This window comes from Anabrus simplex, chromosome 1 (genome assembly GCF_040414725.1).
Source record: "Anabrus simplex isolate iqAnaSimp1 chromosome 1, ASM4041472v1, whole genome shotgun sequence".
Classification (NCBI taxonomy): Eukaryota; Metazoa; Arthropoda; class Insecta; order Orthoptera; family Tettigoniidae; genus Anabrus; species Anabrus simplex.
In genome coordinates this window covers 1,640,784,786-1,640,808,855 of record NC_090265.1, presented here as the reverse complement: position 1 = coordinate 1,640,808,855, position 24,070 = coordinate 1,640,784,786, and the positions used below count along the sequence as shown (strand labels likewise).

Here is a 24,070-nt window from a genome sequence, read left to right as displayed (position 1 = left end):
GAGAGTGATTTACCCTCTCGAGCTCCCCTTCATTTTGAAGTTGAGGTGACTACGTTCTCATAACCGTTTCTTCTCTTCATTAATGTATAAAAGTTTTCTCATACGAGTCACCTCCCTCGTTTGAGATTAGCCCCTGTGTAATCGGCCTAGCGCCACTTAGGTTTTAAAATGTGTATTTAGGAGTGCTAATTCACGCCTCCATCCCTTTTGCGTTTTGGGCCATTTAAATTAACCTAGTATTTGCCCACTAAGGCCCAGTAGATTGGGTACGAGATACCCATGTTTCTTTATAAGTTATGCCTTGATGGCAATTTAGTGTAGTAGTTTGTTATTGCCTTTATAGGCTCGAAAGATCGAGAGCGGGTTAGCTCTTTATGGTGTTGTGGTAAAAGTGCCTTAGAGAGGCTTGAGATGTGAAGTTGAGAGCAAGTGCTCCATGTAATGAGGGGTTTTCTGCCCTTTGGTAATTTGTGGTTGTGAGCTGAGAGCTCAGACTTTGGGGCTCGTAGCCCAGAATTTGTAATATCCTCTTAACTTGTGCTTTCGTTCGTAAAGTTGCATTGTACCTGATTTTTCTTTGTTATTTCACCTAGTGAAAATTGTTAATTCTTGTTATCAGTTGAAAATACAACCTTTATTTAAATTTTAAAATTCATCTTTCGGACTTGTAGTTAGACCCATTCCAGCCCGCACCTTCTTTCACCTCTGCTGATCCACCAAAAACGGTAATAATAATAATAATAATAATAATAATAATAATAATAATAATAATAATAATAATAATAATAATAGTAATGATAATAATAATATAAATCTACAGAAATACTAGCAAAAATGGAAGATATGTCGACTGAAAGAAAGAAAGGAAGTTCTTCAGGAAGATTTTGGGTCCTAAGAAAGTGTTCGAGGGTTTTGTCTTCCACCTGAGGTCAAACAACGAGCTGTATGCGAGAGTCGAAGAGATCACCACCGTTATTAAATAAACGAAGATTAACCTTTTTGGTCACCTGAAGAGAACGAACGCGGAGAGATTGTCGCAAAAATTGCTCACTTTCCAGGAAAAAATGGAAATATTAACCTGTCTGAAGGAGGTGCACACAGACGGGTAAATGATATAAGGGCAAAAGACCATCTTTAGGAAGAAAGTTGCGGGTTTAATCCAGAGAAAGAACCTGATAAACCGTGGAATATCTCGGCGGAAGAACGCGAAAGACAGTCGCCATGTTTTCCAAGTATGAACAGAGAAGCTGGTTAACAATCCAGTGTGCTAGAGATCACACGACGTAACAGTGTCGCCAAGGACGTGAAAGTGTGTTGTATATGTTTCGATCTGGTCACCCACCAGTAAGTGACGAAAATGTACAGACTGTGTCCGCATTAGTGGAGATGCATCAGATGTGATAACGCATACCCCCGCCTGGTAGACGGTTAATGTGGCGTACTAATGTTCATTTTTGCAAAACAGATTGTGAGGCGCTCTGAGAAGAAAACGGCGACACTTCATGAATAACCAACTGATTGTTCTGCATGATAATGCTACGGCGCACACAGCAGGAGTTGTGTCTGAATTGTTCAATCTCTGGGGGTGCACTATCACCCCACTTACTTTACGATTTAAATACATGTGACTTCGATCTAATCCCTAAGATGAAGGTGCCAGTACGCGGGAAGCACTTCCGTACAATTGAAGACGTTTTGCAGGCCACCGACCGCTCTCTCCGCACCATCGATAGACTGGGCAGTGCCAACAGGATCCAATGGATTTCTCATCGCTGGGAACACGTTGTACGCAACGCTGATGACTATATCGAAGGCCTATGGAACTCAGACCCATGTATGTGTGTTATGTATCAATAAATAACATAGTTGCCAAACCTCAAAAACCAACCCTTGTATTTTTAAACTATATAAATATTGTAAACAACGAAAGGCTTAAAACAAATTTAATGCCTTCACATCCACTCTTTGGATACCAACCTGCCCAACGAAGATTGAAGTCCAGGAAAGCATTTTTAACATCTTCAAAACACCTGGAAGGATCATCGGACAAAGCCAGGATTACCAAATGGAAACAAAAGACCCTTGGCCTTTCGAAATGGATGGAACCACGGGAAGCGTTGCCTCCCGGTCACACCGAGGACTGGTTGACATGGAGGTCCTTAAACAGACTTAGATCTGGAGTGGCTAGAACCAGAGCGACTCTACAGAAATGGAACTTCCCCACCGATACGGCCTTTTGTGACTGTGGTGAACTTCAGACAACTGATCACCTGCTATGTTGTCCCTTGTGTCCATGAAACTGCACAATGGAAGACTTGGTGCTGGCTAATCCAAATGCCCTTGAAGTGGCCAAATTTTGGGCCGAATCTGTATGACATATATTGTTGTAGACCTTTTACTTGTATACATTTGTGTATATAGTTTGTTTCTTTTAAATGTAATATTATTTTATTGTACTTCTGATTCGAATAAAGAAAGAAGATTTCATCTTAAGATAGGTCTAAGGAACATTTCCTAGGAGCGATGCTGTAAAATTAGTAATAGTAGAACCAAGGAGGGAACTCCTCTCAAAATAATTCTTTATAGAATATTCTTGAAGTAAGATGATCATTAAAAAAAAAATTAAAGTATATAAAGGTGGAATTTCTCCCAAATATATTTACAACACATGCACCACAGACACACACAAACCGGGCGAGTTGGCCGTGCGCGTTGAGGCGCGCGGCTGTGAGCTTGCATCCGGGAGATAGTAGGTTCGAATCCCACTATCGGCAGCCCTGAAGATGGTTTTCCGTGGTTTCCCATTTTCACACCAGGCAAATGCTGGGGCTGTACCTTAATTAAGGCCACGGCCGCTTCCTTCCAACTCCTAGGCCTTTCCTATCCCATCGTCGCCATAAGACCTATCTGTGTCGGAGCGACGTAAAGCCCCTAGCAAAAAAAAAAAAAAAGACACACACAACAGTGAATACAACCCTCCACATAGTGTTGGAGCCGGCAAGGGCATCCGGCTGTACAGCTGTATTTCAATTACCAACCCCAATAAATTATGACAAGGCCAGGAAGAAAAATCCACAGTTATAGGCTTGAGGCAAGCAACTCAATGTTGAAAACATCCTGGGGATATGAGCTACGAATTTTAGGCAAATAAAATATAATTAGTATGAGAATATATTATTTATTTATTCCTAAAAATTACAATACTTTTCTTAATAATCGTTATCCGGTCGATTAGATCAGCAGTTTGCCTTTTCGGTGTAGACATTTTTCTAAAAGTAAAAAAAAAAAAAAAAAAAAAAAAACCTGAGGATATTAAACCAAGGAACACATTGCAGAAAGAATTACGTAAATACGTTAATTTGGCTAGGATTTAAATAAAAAAAGAATGTGAGTGAAGAAACAAGTGATTTTATGCCGGACGTGATTCTCGAAATTTCTTTTTCAGTTTGATAGAGCTCTCCAAGACTCACAGTTTGAAATCTTGCCGGGCACTTTAGCCCTTCAACTTTCGGCACAATTGAGGAAATAATTTTATGTTTTTCGTCGTATGGAGACCCTCTACTTTGCTAAAAAAATGTTTTGAACATTTAAAAAAAATATGTTTCACAGGAGCAAGTTTGAACATGCCATACTGATATGTAGCAGCCACATTCGAGGTTACATATGAATGTGGTACTACAGTGTTCTGGTTTTACGAGGAAACTTCGTATCGTTCTGCCGCCGACCGACTTCCCGCACCCCTGACCGCACCGTGGGAAGCTATACTGCTAATAATAAGAGTTGGTGTCTGACATTTCTTAGAGGGAGGTCCTTTTACTGCCTGCCGAGGAGGGATAAAGGGAGTGGCTGAGTGGTTGCCATGGAAACGAGGGTGGGGCGACTGCGGTTGCCATGGAGATAACACTTGAGGGCAGCTCGTCTTGCTGGGAGTTGCCAAACCTGTCACTGTCACTGATAAGAACCTGATTGTTTGTATAAGAGTGATCGCAAATGGGACGACACCGTCTGGCCAGGTAGTCTACAACAGATCACAGCGGTCAGAATGAAGGAGGGAACAAGTGAGCCGGAAGCGAGGGGTAAGAGCATGTAGAAAGGAATGCTGGAATGTGGCAACATCGTGAAATGGCACGTGCAGTGCTCCTCCCTCCAATCTTACCTGTCAGACACCAACTCTTATTATTAGCAGTATAGGTGAATAAAGCATCCCAACAGCTGCTTATACCGGAACGTGTGTGCGACTATTGCTTGTTTATTATTGTGTATATTGGTTTTGTATTAGGTAATGGATTGGAAAATTCGAATTCGATTAAACAGCAATTTATTTGGTGGAACGTTACAGAAAATCTGTAGAAGATGTCGGGCTCCATGGCTAAATGGTTAGCTTGCTGGCCTTTGGTCACAGGGGTCCCGGGTTCGATTCCTGACAGGGTCGGGAATTTTAACCATAATTGGTTAATTTTGCTGGCACGGGCACCATTTCATCCTCATCATAACACGCAGGTCGCCTATAGGAGTCAAATAAAACTACCTGCATCTGGCGAGCCGAACTTGTACTCGGACACTCCCGGCATTAAAAGCCATACGCCATTTCATTTCATTCCATTACTATAGAAGATGCGTTGCAAGATTTGCTCATAAATATCCTGACTCTAGCATTCCTACAAAATTTACGTTTCGAATTTGATGAAAAAGTGACTTTCTCTGAATACCACAAACTGGACCTACAGTATTGTAGGAATGCTAGAGTCACGATATTTACGAGCAAATCTCCGAACGAAACTTCTATATAGTTATTTTTTTCCACGTAACATTCCACCAAATACATTCGCTATTCAAACAGATATATATATATATTTTGCTATTTGCTTTACGTCGTTCCGACACAGATAGGTCTTATGGCGACGATGGGATAGGAAAGGCCTAGGAATGGGAAGGAAGCGGCCGTGGCCTTAATTAAGGTACAGCCCCAGCATTTGCCTTGTGTGAAAATGGAAAGCCAGGGAAAACCATCTTCAGGGCTGCCGACAGTGGGGTTAGAACCCACTATCTCCCGATTACTGGATCCTGGCCGCACTTAAGCGACTTCGGCTATCGAGCTCGGTCGCTATTCAAACATATGCTTAATTTTCCAGTCGATTACTTATAATATATAAGCAATATACAAAAGCAACAGTCACACACAAACCTTCCGATACAATTCTCATAAACAACTAACTGCTGGGATTGTTTGTACACCTGTTTATCCCACCTTGTCGGGAAGTCCACCGGCGGGGGAGTTTTGTGGGTGTTCCTCGTAAACTGTGAATACTGCATATGAAATTCGACATAAAAGATAAATAATCTCATGGCGTCCAATACTTAAAATCGTCTTACCTGTTGGCGACGAGGTGTTACGATCATCCCCAGGCTCAGACCACTGGCTATCAGTGGTAGTTTCAGCTCCTACTTCTGGCTGCACAGTAGTTGTAATTTCGTCGTCAGTATCATTCTTGGATGGACGTTGCACCACTCCTGTGCTGTTGGTGTCCGCAGGACCTCTTAGTGTAGCCAGCGCCCAGGCGGCCGCTGTAGGCGGAATCAGCAGGCTATCAACCATACCGCCCGTCAAGGTGCTAAGGCCAGAGAACTTGATAGAGCCCCTGTTTCGTATCGCCTGAGAAGAGTTTTTCACCACTACTTCATTACTCGAGATTGCTGGATCTTTCTGTAATGTTCGCTTCAACGTGACAGTCTTGTTCGCACTAAGCAATCCACTTGTGAAGCTTTTCGCATCTTCTTTCTCGGTGTCGACTTTAGCCTGATTGTTAACTTCATCTGTAGCACCCTCTTTTCTTCTAATGTATCTAGTTGCTTCTGTAGTGAAATCAACGTCCCTTCCATCAGTGCCATTCTGCACTTTCTTATTCCTAATGAGATTGTTTCGGTATGATGACTGACTGCTACTAGGTTGAACTGTTGATATCTGGATTCGAACCATTGACAGCTCAGTTTCTTCATCTTCTTCTTTTTCGTCTTCGCTGCTGTTTTCTGTTCTGTTGAGTGGCCGCTGCCATGAGTAACGTGTATTTTGTTTCCTGCGCGGTTGCTGCCCATTGCTGCCAGCTGGAGTTAATGTGGGGAGTTCTTCCACACTGTTCGTGGCATTTACTTGGTGTCTGGCTGATGAGATCATTCTTGCTCTAGTCCTACTTGTTGTCACGGTAGGTGGCAGTGTTGATGATTCAGTCTCACTGGTTGTGGAAACGGTTGTACGTCTAATTGTTTGCCTACTTCTTGATCGCTGAGTGCTTGATACAGAGGATTCAGCTGGGGTAGCTGGAGTGCTGGACGGAACGCCGCTTATGTAAAGTTTCCTAGTTGTGTATCGTCTTTTACTTAACTTAGAATCTACAGTAGATGTCTCTTCGCTAGAAAAAGCAGCAGCACTGCCTTCAGTGGTTTGTTGAGATCTTGAAGACGGTCTACTGCTAGTTGTACTGTGTATATCACCAGGTGGCACTGTGTTATTATGAATGTCCTTAAAATTATCATACTCGGAACTCGAATAACTACTTGTAACAGGACTTTGCAGGTACTCTGAAGTGTTGGTAGTATTTTTCTGCTGATGTACAGCATTTTCTGACAAATTTGCTTCTTCGACAGTATTATCTTGAGATGTGTTATTAGAATTACTCAAAGTATCAGTCACTGAATTATGATCACTTGTCTTTCCATCCACACTATTAGCAGATTCCTCTTCTACGGCAGAAGCTGGTGTGGTTGGTGGTGACTCACCGAATTGTTCCGTGTGAATATATGATGATGTGAACTCTACTCGTGATCCGTTTTCAACTACAATGTCCTTGTGCAATCTCCGCGGAGGATCAAACGTATCATTGTACTGTATGGATACATGGTTTGTATACTCGAATGCTACTTTGGTTCCATTGGGGGGAGAGATGTCTCCAGAAGTAGGAGGAATATACCCGGAACTTGATGGCGATGTGGTTTCCAGATTTTGACTGGAAGGTGTAGATGTTGGACGGAAAACATGTTGTTCCTCTAAGTCCTCCAGGTTTTGTTTGATACTCTCGGACACTCTCAGAAAGCGATCGTCAATGAGACTTACTCTTGGAGTCGTGAGCGAGGAATCAAACCTGCCAATTTCTGCATTGACGTCATGATCCCTGTAGGAAGAGGTGCGGACTTCCTTTGAGGGGGTCGTCGATTGCGGATAGGTTGTGCCCCTGTCTTGGTCGAGGCTACCTTCGTGAGAGTAGTCAGGTGCTGCAGTAGTGAGATGAAGTAAGATACCAGAGTGGAGACGTTCTTGAAGAGTCTCATCAGAAGAGGATTCGAAGACACTGTGGGAATCATCCGATGACAGCTCTGGCAGCTTGTCTTTCGCTTTTCTCTTAGCTTCCTCCGGGAGTGCCTCACCGCAACTGCCATTGGTACCGCCGGTAGAACAATTGGTGACGGGTGAGGATTCTAGCGTCTTTAGGACGTTGTTGTTGCTGTTACTGGTCCGGGAAGGGCCGGAACTGTTGGTGAGTGCTGGAAGATCCGCCGCGGTGATCCTCCGTATATGCCGCTCTCCCACTGCGCTGCCAGTTAGTAGCGAAGTGGCGAGCACCAGAAACACTCCTGAAACACAACCACACAATCTAAATTAATATATGGAAGCTGATGTGAAGCTATCGATAAAAGAGAGACGTAAACAAATACAGGGTGTACGGTCAACAAACTTTCAGTACACATTGCTCACACATAGAAGGAAACATGGACATGGACCAGGAAAGGTTTTATTTCCATGTTGAAATTCATTTTTTACAACTGTACATAGAATATTAATCAAGTTACTTTACGTCGCACCGACACAGATAGGTTTTATTGCGACGATGGGACAGGAAAGGGCTAGGAGTGGGAAGGAAGCGGCCATGGCCTTAATAAAGGTACAGACCCAGCATTTGACTGGTGTAAAAATGGGAAATCACGGAAAACTATTTTCAGGGCTGCTGACAGGGGGGTTCGAACCCACTATATCACGAATACATAAAATGTTCAATATTCCCTCTGTTAGTATTCATACATACATCAACCTGCCATCAGCGCATCCTGGAAGTTTGGCCGTACCGTAGTGTTACACTCTGTAGAAGTGAATTAATGGGACACTTCCGGAAGCTCCACAAGCTTACTATTTCCTACCGGAGAAATTAATGCCCAAAAATCTCTAGAAAAATATAACACTTTTTTAAAAACTAAGGGACAGTATGAATGACCACATGACAAGTCCACGAACCTGCTACGCTACTCCCACGTGGCGCGTCCCAGGTGGCGGATAGGGGGGTTGCCGGCGGACTTGAGGGAAATAAATACCACTCGCGGACCAAACACACAAGCCCTGTGGGTGGGGGACGCAGATGAAGAATACACCCACGGTGTCCCCTGCTTGTCGTAAGAGGCAACTAAAAGGGGCGACCAAGGGATGATCAAATTAGAACCATGATACTACTTTAAACTAGTACCACCAATCAGGGAACATTACTTGCGCGTAGTATCACTATGTTAGGTACACAATAGGTTTGTGATTAGTAGTGACAGCGCGTGCTCAGGATGCATTTTACAGCACCTGTGATTCGTACCACTATATGAGCGACATCATGGTTCTGCCTTGCCTATGATTAGTACCCACTATGTGATGAACACCACGGGATAGTGCGAGTCCCTGTGGTTAGTCCACTTGTGTGACGAACACCATATGTTTGTGTTGCCTGTAAATGGCGCCGCAGTGTGCGAAACACCATAGGTCTGTGTTGCATGTGTGCATTACATTACCTGTGAGTAGTACCCTAATGTGTATGGAATACCGCGAGTCAACGCTACTTTTGATTAGTACCGCAACATAACATATACCATGCCCTGGATTTTGGACCCGTTTAGACTACAAGCATGATCGATTCAGTATTGTGTTTTAGAAGCAGTTCCTTGGTCAGTAATACTGTTGTTTAACGCTAGTTTCTGGGAATGTGTGGCATTGCGGGTCGGATCCACTGATTGTTTTAACTTCATCCATTCATTCTTCGTCCTCACGGTTTGAATTCTGCTCAGTGGAGGATTATGGATTTTTAAATCCTTACATTTCCTCTCATTTCGTGACATTAGGGGCCGATGACCTAGATGTTAGACCCCTTTAAACAACGAGCATCATCATCATCATCATCATCATCATCACATAACAAGTGTCTGCAGAAAAGTATACAGGTTGAAAGGGAATGTTGTACAAAGATCATATGAAACAGGAGAGAGTGATATCTGCAAGCCACACGTGAAAAGCATTTTAATTTTTCAGACATATTGTAGGTATTTTGATGATACAGGCATGATATTGTAAAACAATATTTTAATGTAAGGTAATACAGTAAGTGAATGCTGCGAATCACTCCAGTCATATATTAGTGCCATGTAGTTTGTCTGGCGGTCATCGGTCTGCAGTGAGTACATATGTATTTACACTCACCACACGTGCGACGTAAAGCAAAAGCATCGTTAAAAATTACAAAAACGATGAGAAATGAAAGAGATAGAATATAATGTTTAATTGCTTTAAGCTGGTCCAGTTTCGTTTTATCTATGATTAAAGATTGATTGAAGTAGAAGTAGGATAATCTCATTAATTATTGTTAATAAACTAGGGACATCACATGTATGTTGCAGGCTCAAATCTTCCTTACGAATCATCATAAATGAATTTAGAGCCACGTCACTGACAGGTCATGTACAAATGTGAAACAATATGAGAGATGCGTGTCCTTGTACAGCACAATGTGACTGAGGATGTAGAGCAGTACCAGCAACAGACTGTGACCACAATCACTCTTCCTTCTACCACATCAGATCTCATCTACACGCAAACTCAATCAGTCCCAGACAACAACAAAATAATATGATTCCTACTTTCTCTCATAATGGTATTCCTTCCTTCCTTCCTTCCTTCCTTCCTTCCTTCAAAATTGCCTTTCATTAAGGAAAGCATTATAAGTGCTGTAACCAGCATATCACGAAGTGAGGCAAGTAAGAAAGTAGGAATTCAGTTGTGCAGAAATACTGTTGTAGTCAAATTCAAGAAATAGCAGAAGAGGCTGATCAACAACTGCAGTGCCTCTGTAAATAATTCATTTGTTATTCGATTTATTTTGATGAGAGCACTGACGTATCTGACATATCACAGGTAGTAAGATTCGCATGTGGTATAACTGAGAACCCCAAGGTTACAGAGGAGTTGATAGATGTGATTCATTACAAAAGAACAACTACGAGAAAATATTTGTTAGATGCGTAACGAATGCGATACGGATCCGCCTGTCAAAACAGAAATTCGGGGGCCCCTCAAATGAAATGTAACAACCTATGAGTAACTAATATAAATTTAATTACAGCAGGCAGAAGTAATGCAATATATAAGAGGATTATTTTTTATCGTAAGATCATTTTAAAAGATGATTAATTTGACTGCCTCCATGGTTTAACGGCTGAATTGTCAACCATGCACTTCAATTTGTATCATTTTTTTAGTAACTACAGAACTACACTCTGTAACCAATACCGAAGTCTCTGTTACAATAATTTATTCAATTACAGAATAATAATAAATAAAAAGCTCATATATTATTAACTTTACCGAAAGAGAGCTCATTCGAAAATGGGTTGACTGATTGCTAGTACACCAACTACCGGGCGAGTTGGCCGTGCGCGTAGAGGCGCGCGGCTGTGAGCTTGCATCCGGGAGATAGTAGGTTCGAATTCCACTATCGGCAGCCCTGAAAATGGTTTTCCGTGGTTTCCCATTTTCACACCATGCAAATGCTGGGGCTGTACCTTAATTAAGGCCACGGCCGCTTCCTTCCAACTCCTAGGCCTTTCCTATCCCATCGTCGCCATAAGACCTATCTGTGTCGGTGCGACGTAAAGCCCCTAGCAAAAAAAAAAGTACACCAACTTCCTTTTGGCATTATACTCTATTGTCGAATAAATGTGTGACAAAAGTCAAATGTTCTGCAAAGTTTGTGCATAATACTATCTCAGGTGCACTACACATCAAGAGAGTATTATTTCATAAATAATATATTATATTTCGGTATCAATTTTCGTAGCTGTAGTTATTTTAAAATAATGTGGTGCAGGTCTTTTCTGAGGAACGTTTCGCGGTGTTGTGAGAGACGGCAAGGGCAAGTATTGTTTACAGCTGTGCTGTGCTACACTCAACGCAATAAACTGCTGCTAGATGCAACCTAGTGGCAATTTCTCTACGAACAAATTGTTATACATAATTTTACAAAACCGCTCAGACCATTTACGTGCAGAGTGGCATTAGGCTACAGTATACTATTCTTTGCATGGAGTTTGCTGGGCCTCTTAGAGACCCGGGCCCATCTGCATTGCAGGTCCTGCAGGACCTATCATTATACCCCCGATGTATTCCTTCCTTCCAACGGAAGATTGGTTTGTACTAGTTCTCCGTGTTGACCGTTCATTAGCTTCTCTCTTCAACAGTAATTAGCTGTGGGTAGGACTTGTCTGCCCACTATCTAACTGATGTTTCACTAGTAAGGGTTTCATGTCGTAACCCGCTATCCTTTGTGATGTCCAGACAATTTTTAATTAAGAGATATCCCATTTCTCTCCATCTACATACAACACAACGCACTATCAACCACCACAGAAACACGCAGTAGTGAATACCTCCCCCCAAACAGGGCTGGTGTCAGGAAGGGCATGAGGCCGTAAAACTCTGCCAAATCAACATCAACTGCCGTACCCAAGAAGTTGGAAAAAAAGCCAACAAGAAGACTTTTCTGTCGTAAGTCACTCAGAACAAATTGTGCTACTTTCCTTTGGATGTTTTCCGTATACATATCATTTTCCGGAATGACAATGTTCTAGCGATCAAATTGTTTAAAAAATTAACTTCTCTTGTGTGTGAAACGAGTAGCATTCAGTTTATTATATATAGGTTTCATCCAATGTTCGATAAATCTCCAAATTCTTTGAAATCTCTTAAGTTGTACTTGTGAATGTAATTCAATCAATCAATCAATCAATCAATCAATCAATCAATCAATCAATCAATCAATCAATCAATCAATCAATCAATCAATCAATCAATCAATCAATCAATCAATCAATCAATACTGATCTGCATTTAGGGCAGTCACCCAGGTGGCAGATTCCCTATATGTTGTTTTCCTAGCCTTTTCTTTAAATGATTGCAAAGAAATTGGAAATTTATTGACCACCTCCCTTGGTAAATTATTCCAATCCCTAACTCCCCTCCCTATAAAATAATATTTTCCCCAATTTGTCCTCTTGAATTCCAGCTTTATCTTCATATTGTGATCTTTCCTACTTTTAAAGACTCAAACTTAAGTGGGGGACTACACCTTTGAACAGAAGAATAGGGTGTATTAAACGTGTTTTTCTCACAATCGAAATGAATACGAAAGGGAAACTTAGTGTGACAAACACATTATTCCTTAATAAAATGTCTACATATTTAGAAATCATATAAACCTATGCCATTATATATAATTCATTATTCAAAATGGCGGTGTACCATGGCCACTATTTTGCCTTTTCCCTGATAATTTCCAAACACATGAATAATTTTCTATAATTCTTTTTTATTATGATTAGTAAAGTTGTAGCTATAACCTGTACTAGAATCAGTGAATTAGATCAACTATAAATATTTTTTTTCATGAAGTTATTTTCAAGTAGTCAATTTTACATTAATTTTCATTTGAAAATTATTTTTTAAACTTAAGCAATGAAGCTAGCTCAATAGGCTTAATATATCTTCTTCTCTATGAAATATGCATGCATGCAAAATTTCTTCTTAATATCTTAAAAAACTTTATCAGGGAAACGCTTCTGAAGAAAGAAAAGTTACGGACAACGAGCAACAAACTTACCAATAAAAGTCTTACTTGGGTGACAGAACTTCACGTTTTTGGTCACAACTCCGAGAGCATTGGAGATATTAAGAACATTTTACACTGTTATAAAGAGAAAAGTTCAATTTTAAAAAAAGTAAATTGAAAAATTGCAGTTTTGGTCGGTCAAAGGTGCCGGTCCCCTCTTAAGAAAGTAGGTTACTAGGTAAACAACTGATAGGGAATCTGCCACTTGGGTGATAGCCCAAATGGAAATCAATGAGAGTAATTGATTGATTGATTGATTGATTGATTGATTGATTGATTGATTGATTGATTAAGGTACAACCCAGCATTTGCCTGGTGTGAAAATGGGAATTACTGCGCGAGTTGGCCATGCAGTCAGGGTCGCGTAACTGTCAGTTCGCATTCGTGAGATGGGGGTTTCGAATCCCACCGCCGGCAGCTCTGCAGATGGTTTGCCGTAGTTTCCAGTTTTCACACCAGGCAAATGTTGGGGGTGTACCTTCATTAAAACCACGGCCGTTACATTCCCATTCCTATTCCTTTCGCATCCTTGCATCGTCGATGTGTTAGTGCAACGTTAAACCACCAGCAAGAAAATGGGAAACCAAGGTTGCCGACGGTGGGGTTAGAGCCCATTATCTACCGAATTCAAGCTCACACCTGCGTGACACGAACCGCGTAGCCTACTCGCTCGGTTTTAAGCGATAGTAGATACAAGGCTTAAAAATAGGTGGGCATTGATGACGCCGGCTCCTCGTAAATGAAACTGTATTGCGGGTTAAGATCTCAAGTGAGCAACACAGTAGTAGTTACCCCCTCCACTACCTTCCTTCCCGTCCTTTTCCCTGCAAGCTCTTGGCTTCGCGCAGGTTTGTGTCATCAGGTAGTAATCTACCTCTACGATGAATTATAAAGAAAAGAAAACGGAAAGCGTTCACCACGCGATTGTCTGATGAAGTTCAATTTAAATGAAATGGTACTGAACCGCCATAACTGGTTTTTTGGGCCACAGAAAATCAGCACATTCGTGTGGACAAGGCACTCATTTTACGGGGTGTGGGGGGGGGGATAATTTCGACCATTCCTTTTTTTGACGGTAGATCACTGGCCTCGCGTACTTTAGCATACTGCGCGTACCACTTTACCTGTTATCCATGTACTTTGTGGGGATGGACATTATTTTCCTTTCAGCACGATGGCACACACCTGTGAGAACCTACCTTGATAGCATGACAAATTTCACCAAGACGTTGTATAGGACGAAGAGGTGCTGTTGATTCAGCGTCACGTTCTCCTGACTACCCGTCCACTTCTTTCTGCATGAGGAATCTTGACGGATGGGTGTCCTGTAGAAAATCAGCTACTTTGCCTTCACCGTGTGAAGAAATTGAGATGCTTGCAGAGTAATCCCTGCGAATACTTTTAGCTCTCGTTGCTCTCGTACTGTTCTGCCAAAATCAGAAGTGTCTGGATGCTAATGTTGAACACTTGAGTGTGTCTACATTTTTATGTACCCCTCTGCATTTTACTATCCAACTAATTGAATTTCAGATAGATCGGGTGAAAGTAACGTAAGTACGGGTAAATCACGTTATACGCGGATTCGTTATCCGCGGTTTCGCATATACGCGATTTTGGTTTTAAGTCTAGTAATGTCATCTGTTAAAAGTACGTGGAAGCTGTAGCGCCTTAAGGCGGGTACAAACATGTGTGCCGAACTCTGTAACGTACACTACGTTGCTCGCCAAGGTTAACAGGGCAAGCGCATCTCTACGAGCATCTTCTATTGTGTTTGTCGAGACGTGAATGGTCATTTATGATTGGTAGAGCTGTGAAGTTGGACTTGACAGGTTTCGTATTTAGAACGCCGGGTGAAAGGAAAGAAAGTGTGCCTGTCCAAGCAAAGAAGCGCGTACCAAAGTCATACTCGTCAGAAACAAAGACGTTTTGGATGGCAATGAGAAAAGTGAGCGTATTATTGACATTCAGCGTGCTTTGGACTTAGTGAATCCACTGTGAGAATTGTTCGTGACAATGTGGAATCAATTCGAAAACTGCTCCATCTTCTACCAACTTACGTGTGACTAGAGTGACCAAATCCCGCTCGGAAGCGATGAGAAGAATGGATTGGATTGAGTATCACAACCAACATTACATGCCTCTCTGGAGCTGCTATTCAAACTAAAGCCAAGAGCATGTATGCAGAGTTTAGTTTATTATTGTGTGTTTCAGTTTCATGGTAATAGTTATTTTTTGTAAATGTACTAAGGATCTCTGCTATTTTAAACCTAATATATGAGTAAACAGAAACCTAACCCTATATTTTTCATATAAAACGACTCTCGATTTACGTAAATTCGGTATGCGCGGCAAATCCGCGGAACGTAACTATCGCGTATAACGAGGTCTGCCTGTACGTACAATACCCGTCCTCCGCACCTTTCCTTCACCCTCCAACTCTCTCTATAGGCTTGCGATGTCCAGTACATGTTGTCTTCATCTAAGAATTCTAATTCAGAAAAGAAGTTTTGTTTTGGGACCTAAAGATTCGAGGTCTCCTTATGAGGTAGCCATTCCATTACCCTCACAGGATTGGACTAAGTACTTCGAAATTTTTATACCAACAAAAGAATCTTCAGTTAAGCCCAAAATTAAACTCAGTCTGAGGCTGTTGAATACGGTGTCCAAATGCTTAACATTAAGCAACAGCAACAACGAACCTACGATCACCGTGCGAGTTGGCCGTGCGGTTAGAGGCGTGCAGCTGTGAGCTTGCATCCGGGAGACAATGGATTTTTACGTCCCACTAAGTAATTTCCGAAATTTATCGAACACCTCCTTGAAATATTATACCAGTCCCTAATTTCTCTTCCTAGAAACGAGTACTTGTCCAAAATGTCCTCCTGAATTTGAACTTTACGTTCATTTTCTGATATTCATATTTTTAAATGCTTCACTCAAACATTCGTCTACTAATGTTATTCCAAGCTATCTCTCCATTGAAAGCTCCAAACATTCCACTTAGTCGAGCTGCTTGTCTCCTTATTCACAAGTTTTCTCAGCTCAAAGTTTGCAGCATATTCGTGAAAGTAGTCTTTTGTCACTGAGCGAGTTGGCCGTGCGGTTAGGGGCGCGCAGCTGTGAGCCTGCATCCGGGAGATAGTGGGTTCGAACCCCATTGTCGGCAGCCCTGAGGATGTTTTTTCCGTGGTTTCCCATTTTCACACCAGGAAAATGATAGGTTTGTACCTTAATTAAGGCCACTGTCGCTTCCTTCCCACTCCTAGGCCTTTCATATCCCATCGTCGCCGATAGACCTATCTGTGTCGGCGCGACGTAAAGCAAATTGCAAGAACGCACGTAGCAAGCGACTACTTTACTGATCAGACCTGAAACATCATAAACCTGAACCAAATAAGAAACGAATGAAGAGTCCGAAATTCCAATGAATATTCATTAGCCGAGTTAAGTGCCTTAGGTGGCTTTCTGAGCTCAAGTTGGCGAATTCGATCGTCGCTCAGTGCGATGGGATTTAAAGACACGTATTTACGCCAGATAATTCCTGCGGGAAAATATTCTAGCACCTCGGCGTCTCTGAAAACCATAATAATTAGCGGGACGCTTGACCAGCAACATTATTACTGCAAATCTATTAGAAAAATACGTTTATAAGCTCAATTTTTGTATGCAGGCAAAGGTTATGCCAGTCGCCATCTCACGATTCAGAATAAACGTGCACTCACGCGTGCGGCTGACACGTGCAAACTACAACATTGCACTGGCAGAGAAAAAATAAAATGGTCAGCGGAAAGTCAACATCTCTCTAGCACTGCTCCTAACAATTATTCTACCCTGTGTACACGTAAAATTTAACAAACCTTTATGTATTCCTCGCAGAATGGTAGTTCATTAAGTAAATTCGAATGAAAGGTGTAGCAAATCTAACGCAGTGAGCGCGCAGGTGCGATAAATTAAGAAGTAGGCTCTCGAACGAAATTAAACTATTATACAGTGCTATAATATTAAATTGGTCTGTTTTCAAGCCGAAATTGCAGTGTAGGAGGGGAAGCTGGCTGGAATCAGGATATTTTAGTCAAATGTTGGAAGTAATAAATATAGTCTAAAGGTATGAATAGTGAAAATGATTGTTGACAACAAGGGTGGTTTTTTTTTCTAGGGGCTTTACGTCGCACCGACACAGATAGGTCTTATGGCGACGATGGGATAGGAAAGGCCTAGGAGTTGGAAGGAAGCGGCCGTGGCCTTAATTAAGGTACATCCCCAGCATTTGCCTGGTGTGAAAATGGGAAACCACGGAAAACCATCTTCAGGGCTGCCGATAGTGGGATTCGAACCTACTATCTCCCGGATGCAAGCTCACAGCCGCGCGCCTCTACGCGCTCGGCCAACTCGCCCGGTAACAAGGGTGTTATTGGACCTCTGTATTTCTTATAAATGATGTGAGTAGGGAACTTGAATCACGGACAAGTTCTTTCTTTTCCTTTGCGGATGATTTCATGCTGGCAAAAGGGTGAAAAAGTCAGGTTTTCAGTTTCACAAAGAGGAAAAGAGTTGTCAGTTTTAATTACTGTGTTGATGTGGCGTGATAGTAACCCATGGGGATCACTGGAAGTACTTAGGTAATAGCCTATAAGAAAATGTCACATAAAAAGGGTTGTAAAAAAAGGTTAAGGATCTCTTCATATGGTTATGAAAGTATTTAGGGGTTGTAGTAACGATGTAAAAGGGGCTACCTGGCCGAGGCGGTAAAGGCGTGCCCGGTTCGCCTGGAAGGACGTGGGTTCGAATCCCCGTCAGGAAGTCGTAAAATTTAAGAAACGAGATTTCCACTTCCGGAGGTGCATATGGCCCTGAGGTTCACTCAGCCTACACCAAAAATGAGTACCAGGTTAGTTCCTGGGAGCAAAGGGCCGGGCGTAGAGCTAACCACTCTATCCCATCACGTGCCGAGGTTAACAATGGTGGAGGCCTTTACCTTCAACTCCTCCAAGGGCCTCCATGGCCTGTACGGAGGTGACTTTGCTTTTTAGTAAGGATGTAAAGGAGAGAGTAAGTCACTGGTAAGACCCCATTTATTTATTTATTTATTTATTTATTTATTTTATTTTTGCTTGTTGCTTTACGTCGCACCGACACGAATAGGTTTTATGGCGACGATGGGACAGGGAAGAGTTAGGAGTTGGAAGGAAGCGGCCGTGGCCTTAATTAAGGTACAGCCCCAGCATTTGCCTGGTATGAAAATGGGAAACCACGGAAAACCATCTTCAGGGCTGCCGACAGTGGGGTTCGAACCTACTATCTCCCGAATACTGGATACTGACCGCACTTAAGCGACTGCAGCTATCGAGCTCGGTAAGACCCCAATTAGAGCATGGTTCTAGCGTATGGGGCACTCACCAGAATTACGTGACACGAGAACTGGAAAAGATCCAAAGGAAAGCAGCACGATTTGTATTGGGTGATTTCCGACAAAAGACTGCTGCAATTTTGCTTTACGTCGCAGCGACACAGATAGGTCTTATGGCGACGATGGGATAGGAGTAGGAACGAAGCGGCCGTGGCCTTAATTAAGGTACATGCCCAGCATTTGCCTGGTGTGAAAATGGGAAACCACGGAAAACCGTCTTCAGAGCTGCCGACAGTGGGGTTTGAACCCACTATCTCCCGGATGCAAGCTCACAGCTGCGCGCCCCTAACCGCACGGCCAACTCGCGCGGTGACAAAAGACTACTTTCACGAATATGCTGCAAACTTTGAGCTGAGAAAACTTGTGAATAAGGAGACAAGCAGTTCGACTAAGTGGAATGTTTGGAGCTGTCAGTGGAGAGATAGCTTGGAATAACATTAGTAGACGAATAAGTTTGAGTGGAGTTTTTAAAAATATGAATATCAGAAAATGAACGTAAAGTTCGAATTCAGGAGGACATTTTGGACAAATACTCGTTTCTAGGAAGAGAAATTAGGGACTGGTATAATATTTCAAGGAGGTGTTCGATAAATTTCGGAAAGTACCTACTGGGACGTAGAAAAATATTATTATCGTTATTATTATTCATTATTCAGATTACGTGGGGTTACTATGTACATTACTGACTGACCTTCTGATGTTCTTCATTTATGGGTCTTTCAAATCACAGTTCAGCACTTTCCTCATAGGCCTAATGCTGTAGGTTCCTATTTTAATTTGATTTCTTTGTACCTACAACATTTGCAGACTGCCACAAAGATAAAGGGGAACAATACAAACTTTGGTTAGGCATGAACCTATTCACTTTAGATAGCAAATAATTGAAGAAAAAGCAAGTGATAATTTTTAGGTGCATATGCGTAGTTCTTAAAAATGGAGATTAGGCCTTTAGTGCAATAATTGCCATGGTAGTGATGAAGGTTTGTTAAAGTCCGAACTGGTTACAGAAGTGTTCAAAAGGTTTCGGGTTGGTGCCTCTCGCTCTAATCATCAAATCAGTGACTAATATATTAAAATATTGATAAATAGAGATGTTCTTCTCTTTATCAACTTTCTTGGGTTTATTGACGTGAGCCTCAAACCTTTTGGAAGGCTCTATGATGTATCCTTGTGAAGAATTTGGCTTGAATGCGATCATGTCTATTCGCTGATTGGTGCCCCCACATTAACGTATCGGTATCCCTTGAATCCCTTATCCTTTAGAGCACGGATGGCAAACCTTTCCCGACTACCGTGTCAATTAAGGTCTTGTTTGCTACTTTTTACTGTCTAGCATCCCACCGGTTATTTTCCTCTAAAATCATCATGAAAACCCTCATCTGACTTCAGTAAGGTACAGGATTGCATTACATATAAATCCATGCGACTAAATGTTTCACGATATTATTTTTCAAACATCACTGAAAATTATACAGTATTTCAAAAATCAGGTAAATTTTAAAAATAAGATATATTTTTGCGTCAAACAAAAGCTAAAGGTTTCCACCTATTCAATACTATATTGCTCTTCAATACGGTTCAATATGAAATTTATTACCTGTGACATTATTTTTGCTTTAACCTAATAAAGTTTGGCCATAGAATTAATTGTGACATACTTCTGTATTAAAGCGTAATGTTGAAATATGCTACATTGATAGATTTTCGACCTTTTTAATACATGTGAAAAATATTAAAATACGTTAGTATGTTGTTTGAGGTGCCACAGAAGACGTGTTCGCGTGTTATAGTAGCACGCGTGTCATAGGTTCGCAATCCCTGCTTTAGAGCATCAGCATTGGCTGATCTGTGAGCATGATAACGCGAGTTAACTTAAGAGTTGACCGTGAGGACAGCTCCTAAGATATTGCAAAGTGTTTCGAACTCTCTATGGCAACGCCAACAGACGTCGTTGTCCTGAGACGTGCCTGGTATATTTCGTATTGCTGATACATTCACAGAATCTTGATACCCTCCGTCCATTCACTGTATGATAAGATATTTATAATCGCGGAGATCTACGTGTTTGCTGGTGTATACTGCTTATAGGTAAAAGAGCACGCATTTTCCTGCGTCTTCCTATTGTTACGTAGCAGCCTTGTCGTAGCCGCCTTCGTTCTTTCCCGGAAGGAAAGATAAGCCAGGCCGGGATCTCCCAGCTGGCCCGAGGACATGCCGCGGCCTCTTCTTCTATTGTGCTTTCGTCTGTTTTCCCCGTGCGCCTTCTCAAACACGAAGCCAGAATGCTCCGTCTCTAGCCGAACCCTGAAGATTCCAGTACTCTCTCATCAGGATATAGAAAGGAGGTTAACCGCGAACGGTCAGTAGATGAGTTATGGAAACTTGACCGCAGTAGTGCTGGCTGTCGTCAGTGTCCCACCGGAGTCATAGTATCGTCGTTTGAACGGAGTACTGTATGCCTTGGAGTCAGTGCGTGGAACAATTGGCTTGTCAGTGTTAAGTGGTTCACTGTGTGGAGCACCCACAAGAACTGACTGTGTTCACTGTATGAGTGTCGGACTTTCTCTCGAGTCTCGCCAAGGGACAGTCGTCGTGTGTCGTGGTGGTCAGCAACCCTGTGTTCAAGCCTGTCTGCATGCAGCTGTTGTGTGCGAAGTGACTGTGCGTGCGGAGCGAAAATGAAATGTGAAGCCTGCCAATGTGGATTATAGACCGTACCAGATAAAGTCTACCCAGCTGTATTCGCCAGAGACTTGTAAATATACAGCAATTAGTGCAGTGTGTTCATTCATGGTAGTTGTTCAACGTTGCTTGTGTGTGCCTAAATACAAAATAAACGAGAAATAACTTCAAATATTAAGGTAACAAGAGCTCGCACAGAGAAACTCCATTTTACAGGCAGATGTACGATGTACGAATACACACCAGTAGGGTATTGATATGTGTTGCTGTTCGACAACGCCAGGCCACACGCAGTCAACAACACGTGTGAATATATGGCGTTTCCGGTTAAATGAACAAAATCATCCTCCCTAAAACCCCGACATGGCACCGAGTGGTGGATCGTTGAAGAAGTACCTGGCTGGTAAGCGATTCAATGACGATACGGTCGTCAGTATGCCTCATGACGTGACTTCAGTGACTGGACGCAGGTTCCTTCCAAGCCGCCATCGAAGCCTTCATGTGCCGCTGGAACAAGTGGTTGGGCAAGAATGGTGATTGTTGAACAGCAATGCGCGTCAATGCCCTGATACTGTGTATACTTATATCTGCCTGTCAAATAAAGTTCTCCCTGTTCGGGCTTCTCTTACGTTATTTTCGAGGCGCCCTGTTAATTTGTAAATCCTTTTCGGGGTGTCTCCCTCAACAGTTTTCTCTCTGTGGATATATGAAAGGGAAGGAGCTTAGACAAGAAAACCTGCAACAAATATCTGGAATACCAGAATACGCTTCGGCCCCGTGATTGTCACGGATTCCTTACAAACTGTCAGGCCGTGGGGATTGAGTAAGTTGAGATCTTCTCCAGGACTGACGGTAATTGGTGGAGATAACAGTGATACATCCACGTGAATGATGACAACGATATCAGGACACCACCGATTAACTGGAATTGTGGTCATTTCCATTTTTATTTTTACTCGTGATAATAGCAAGCCTGTGTTTGTAACACTAGAAACAGCTTACCATACTAACGACTTCCCAATCTAAATCGGGACTAATGGACGCAGATCCATTAGCAGGTCAAAACATGCACCCAACTGGTACTGCGATCTGTACATCTCCATACCTAGTCCATTACTGGGAGCTTAAAACAAAGCACTGCCGATCAGTCCCAGTAGTAGAGTAAACTCATCGCTTATAGAAAGCCATTCTGATTTGTATTATTATTATTATTATTATTATTATTATTATTATTATTATTATTATTATTATTATTATTATTATTATTATTATTATTATTATTATTATTATCATCATTTTCTGTTTACCCTCCAGGTTCGGCTTTTTCCCTCGGACTCAGCGAGGGATCCCACCTCTACCGCCTCAAGGGCAGTGTCCTGGAGCTTCAGACTCTTGGTCGGGGATACAACTGTGGAGTATGACCAGTACCTCGCCCAGGCGGCCTCACCTGCTATGGTGAACAGGGGCCTTGTAGGGGGATGGGAAGATTGGAAGGGATAGGCAAGGATGAGGGAAGGAAGCGGCCGTGGCCTTAAGTTAGGTACCATCCCGGCATTCGCCTGGAAGTGAAGTGGGAAACCACGGAAAACCACTTCGAGGATGGCTGAGGTGGGAATCGAACCCACCTCTACTCAGTTGACCTCCCGAGGCTGAGTGGACCCCGTTCCAGCCCTCGGACCACTTTTCAAATTTCGTGGCAGAGCCGGGAATCGAACCCGGACCCCCGGGGGTGGCAGCTAATCACGCTAACCACTACACCACAGAGGCGGATTATTATTATTATTATTATTATTATTATTATTATTATTATTATTATTATTATTATTATTATTATTATTATTATTATTATTATTATTATTATTGGTTTTCGTCCAACTAACCTCTTGTAACGGTTGTCGGGGACCCTGCATCGAAAGTCTTAATGGTGACCATTTAGACAAGGTTCCAAACACCCTATTGAAATTTATTTTCTGTAATTTTTAGTCCTGTTGAGGAGAGATTTTAGTAAATGAACGTTTGACTCCAAGCCTCCGCAAGACACCGCACCGGAGGCAACACTGGAGCGAAACGCTGTCTGGCTCCTTAGCCGAATAGCAGCGTAGTTGCCTTCGTTTCATATGGTCTCGAGCTCGATTTCCAGCCGGGTCGGTGATTTTAGCCGCTTTTAGTTAATTCCTCTAGCTCGGTGCTCTTAATCCACATCTTCAGCTATAAACAGCACAGCACACCACACTACCATCCACCACAAAAACAAGAAATAGTGAATACATTCCTCCATATAGGGTTGGCGTCAGGAAGGGAATCCGGCTGTAAATTTGGACATAGTCCACATTACTGTCGGCCCCATATATTTTGGAATAGCCCAGGAAAGGGAAAAGAGAATTATTATTATTACTATTATTGTTATTGTTGTTGTTTTTGAGTCAACAGTCCATAGACTGGTTTGATGCAGCCCTCCACGTCACCCTATCCTGTGCTATCCTTTTCATTTATCTGTAACTGCTGCATCCTATACCTGCTCTAATCTGCTTCTCATATTCATACCTTAGTCTACTCCTACCGGTTCTTATCGCCTACACTTCCCAATTTCACCGGGCTGAGTGGCTCAGACGGTTGAGGAGCTGGCCTTCTGAATCCAACTGGGCAGGTTCGATCCTAGCTCAGTCCGGTGGTATTTGAAGGTGCTCAAATATGTCAGCCTTGTGCCGGTAGATTTACTGGCACGTAAAAGAACTCCTGCGGGACTAAATTCCGGCACCTCAGCGCCTCCGAAAACCGTTAAAAACGTAGACAGTGGACGTAAAGCCAATAACAGTATTATTATTATTATTATTATTATTATTATAAAACCAACTGCACAAGTCCTGGGTGTCTCTTAAGATATGTCCTAAAATTCTATCTCTTCTTCTCGTCAAATTCAGCCAAATCGATCTCCTCTCACCTGTTCGATTCAGTATCTCTTCATTAGTGATTCGATCTATCCATCTCACCTTCAGAATTCTTCTGTAACACCACATTTCAA

The 24,070-nt window shown here is 42.2% G+C and overlaps 1 protein-coding gene across 1 annotated transcript in view; it reads right to left on the bottom strand.

Annotated features, from left to right (window-relative positions):
• Positions 1-24,070, bottom strand: part of LOC136858648 (uncharacterized) — a 247,880-nt gene that overhangs the window by 80,059 nt on the left and 143,751 nt on the right. The window contains exon 2 of the mRNA XM_068225648.1: positions 5,374-7,626. Coding sequence (XP_068081749.1) covers positions 5,374-7,626 — 2,253 coding nt within the window. The remainder of the gene's footprint in view (positions 1-5,373; positions 7,627-24,070) is intronic.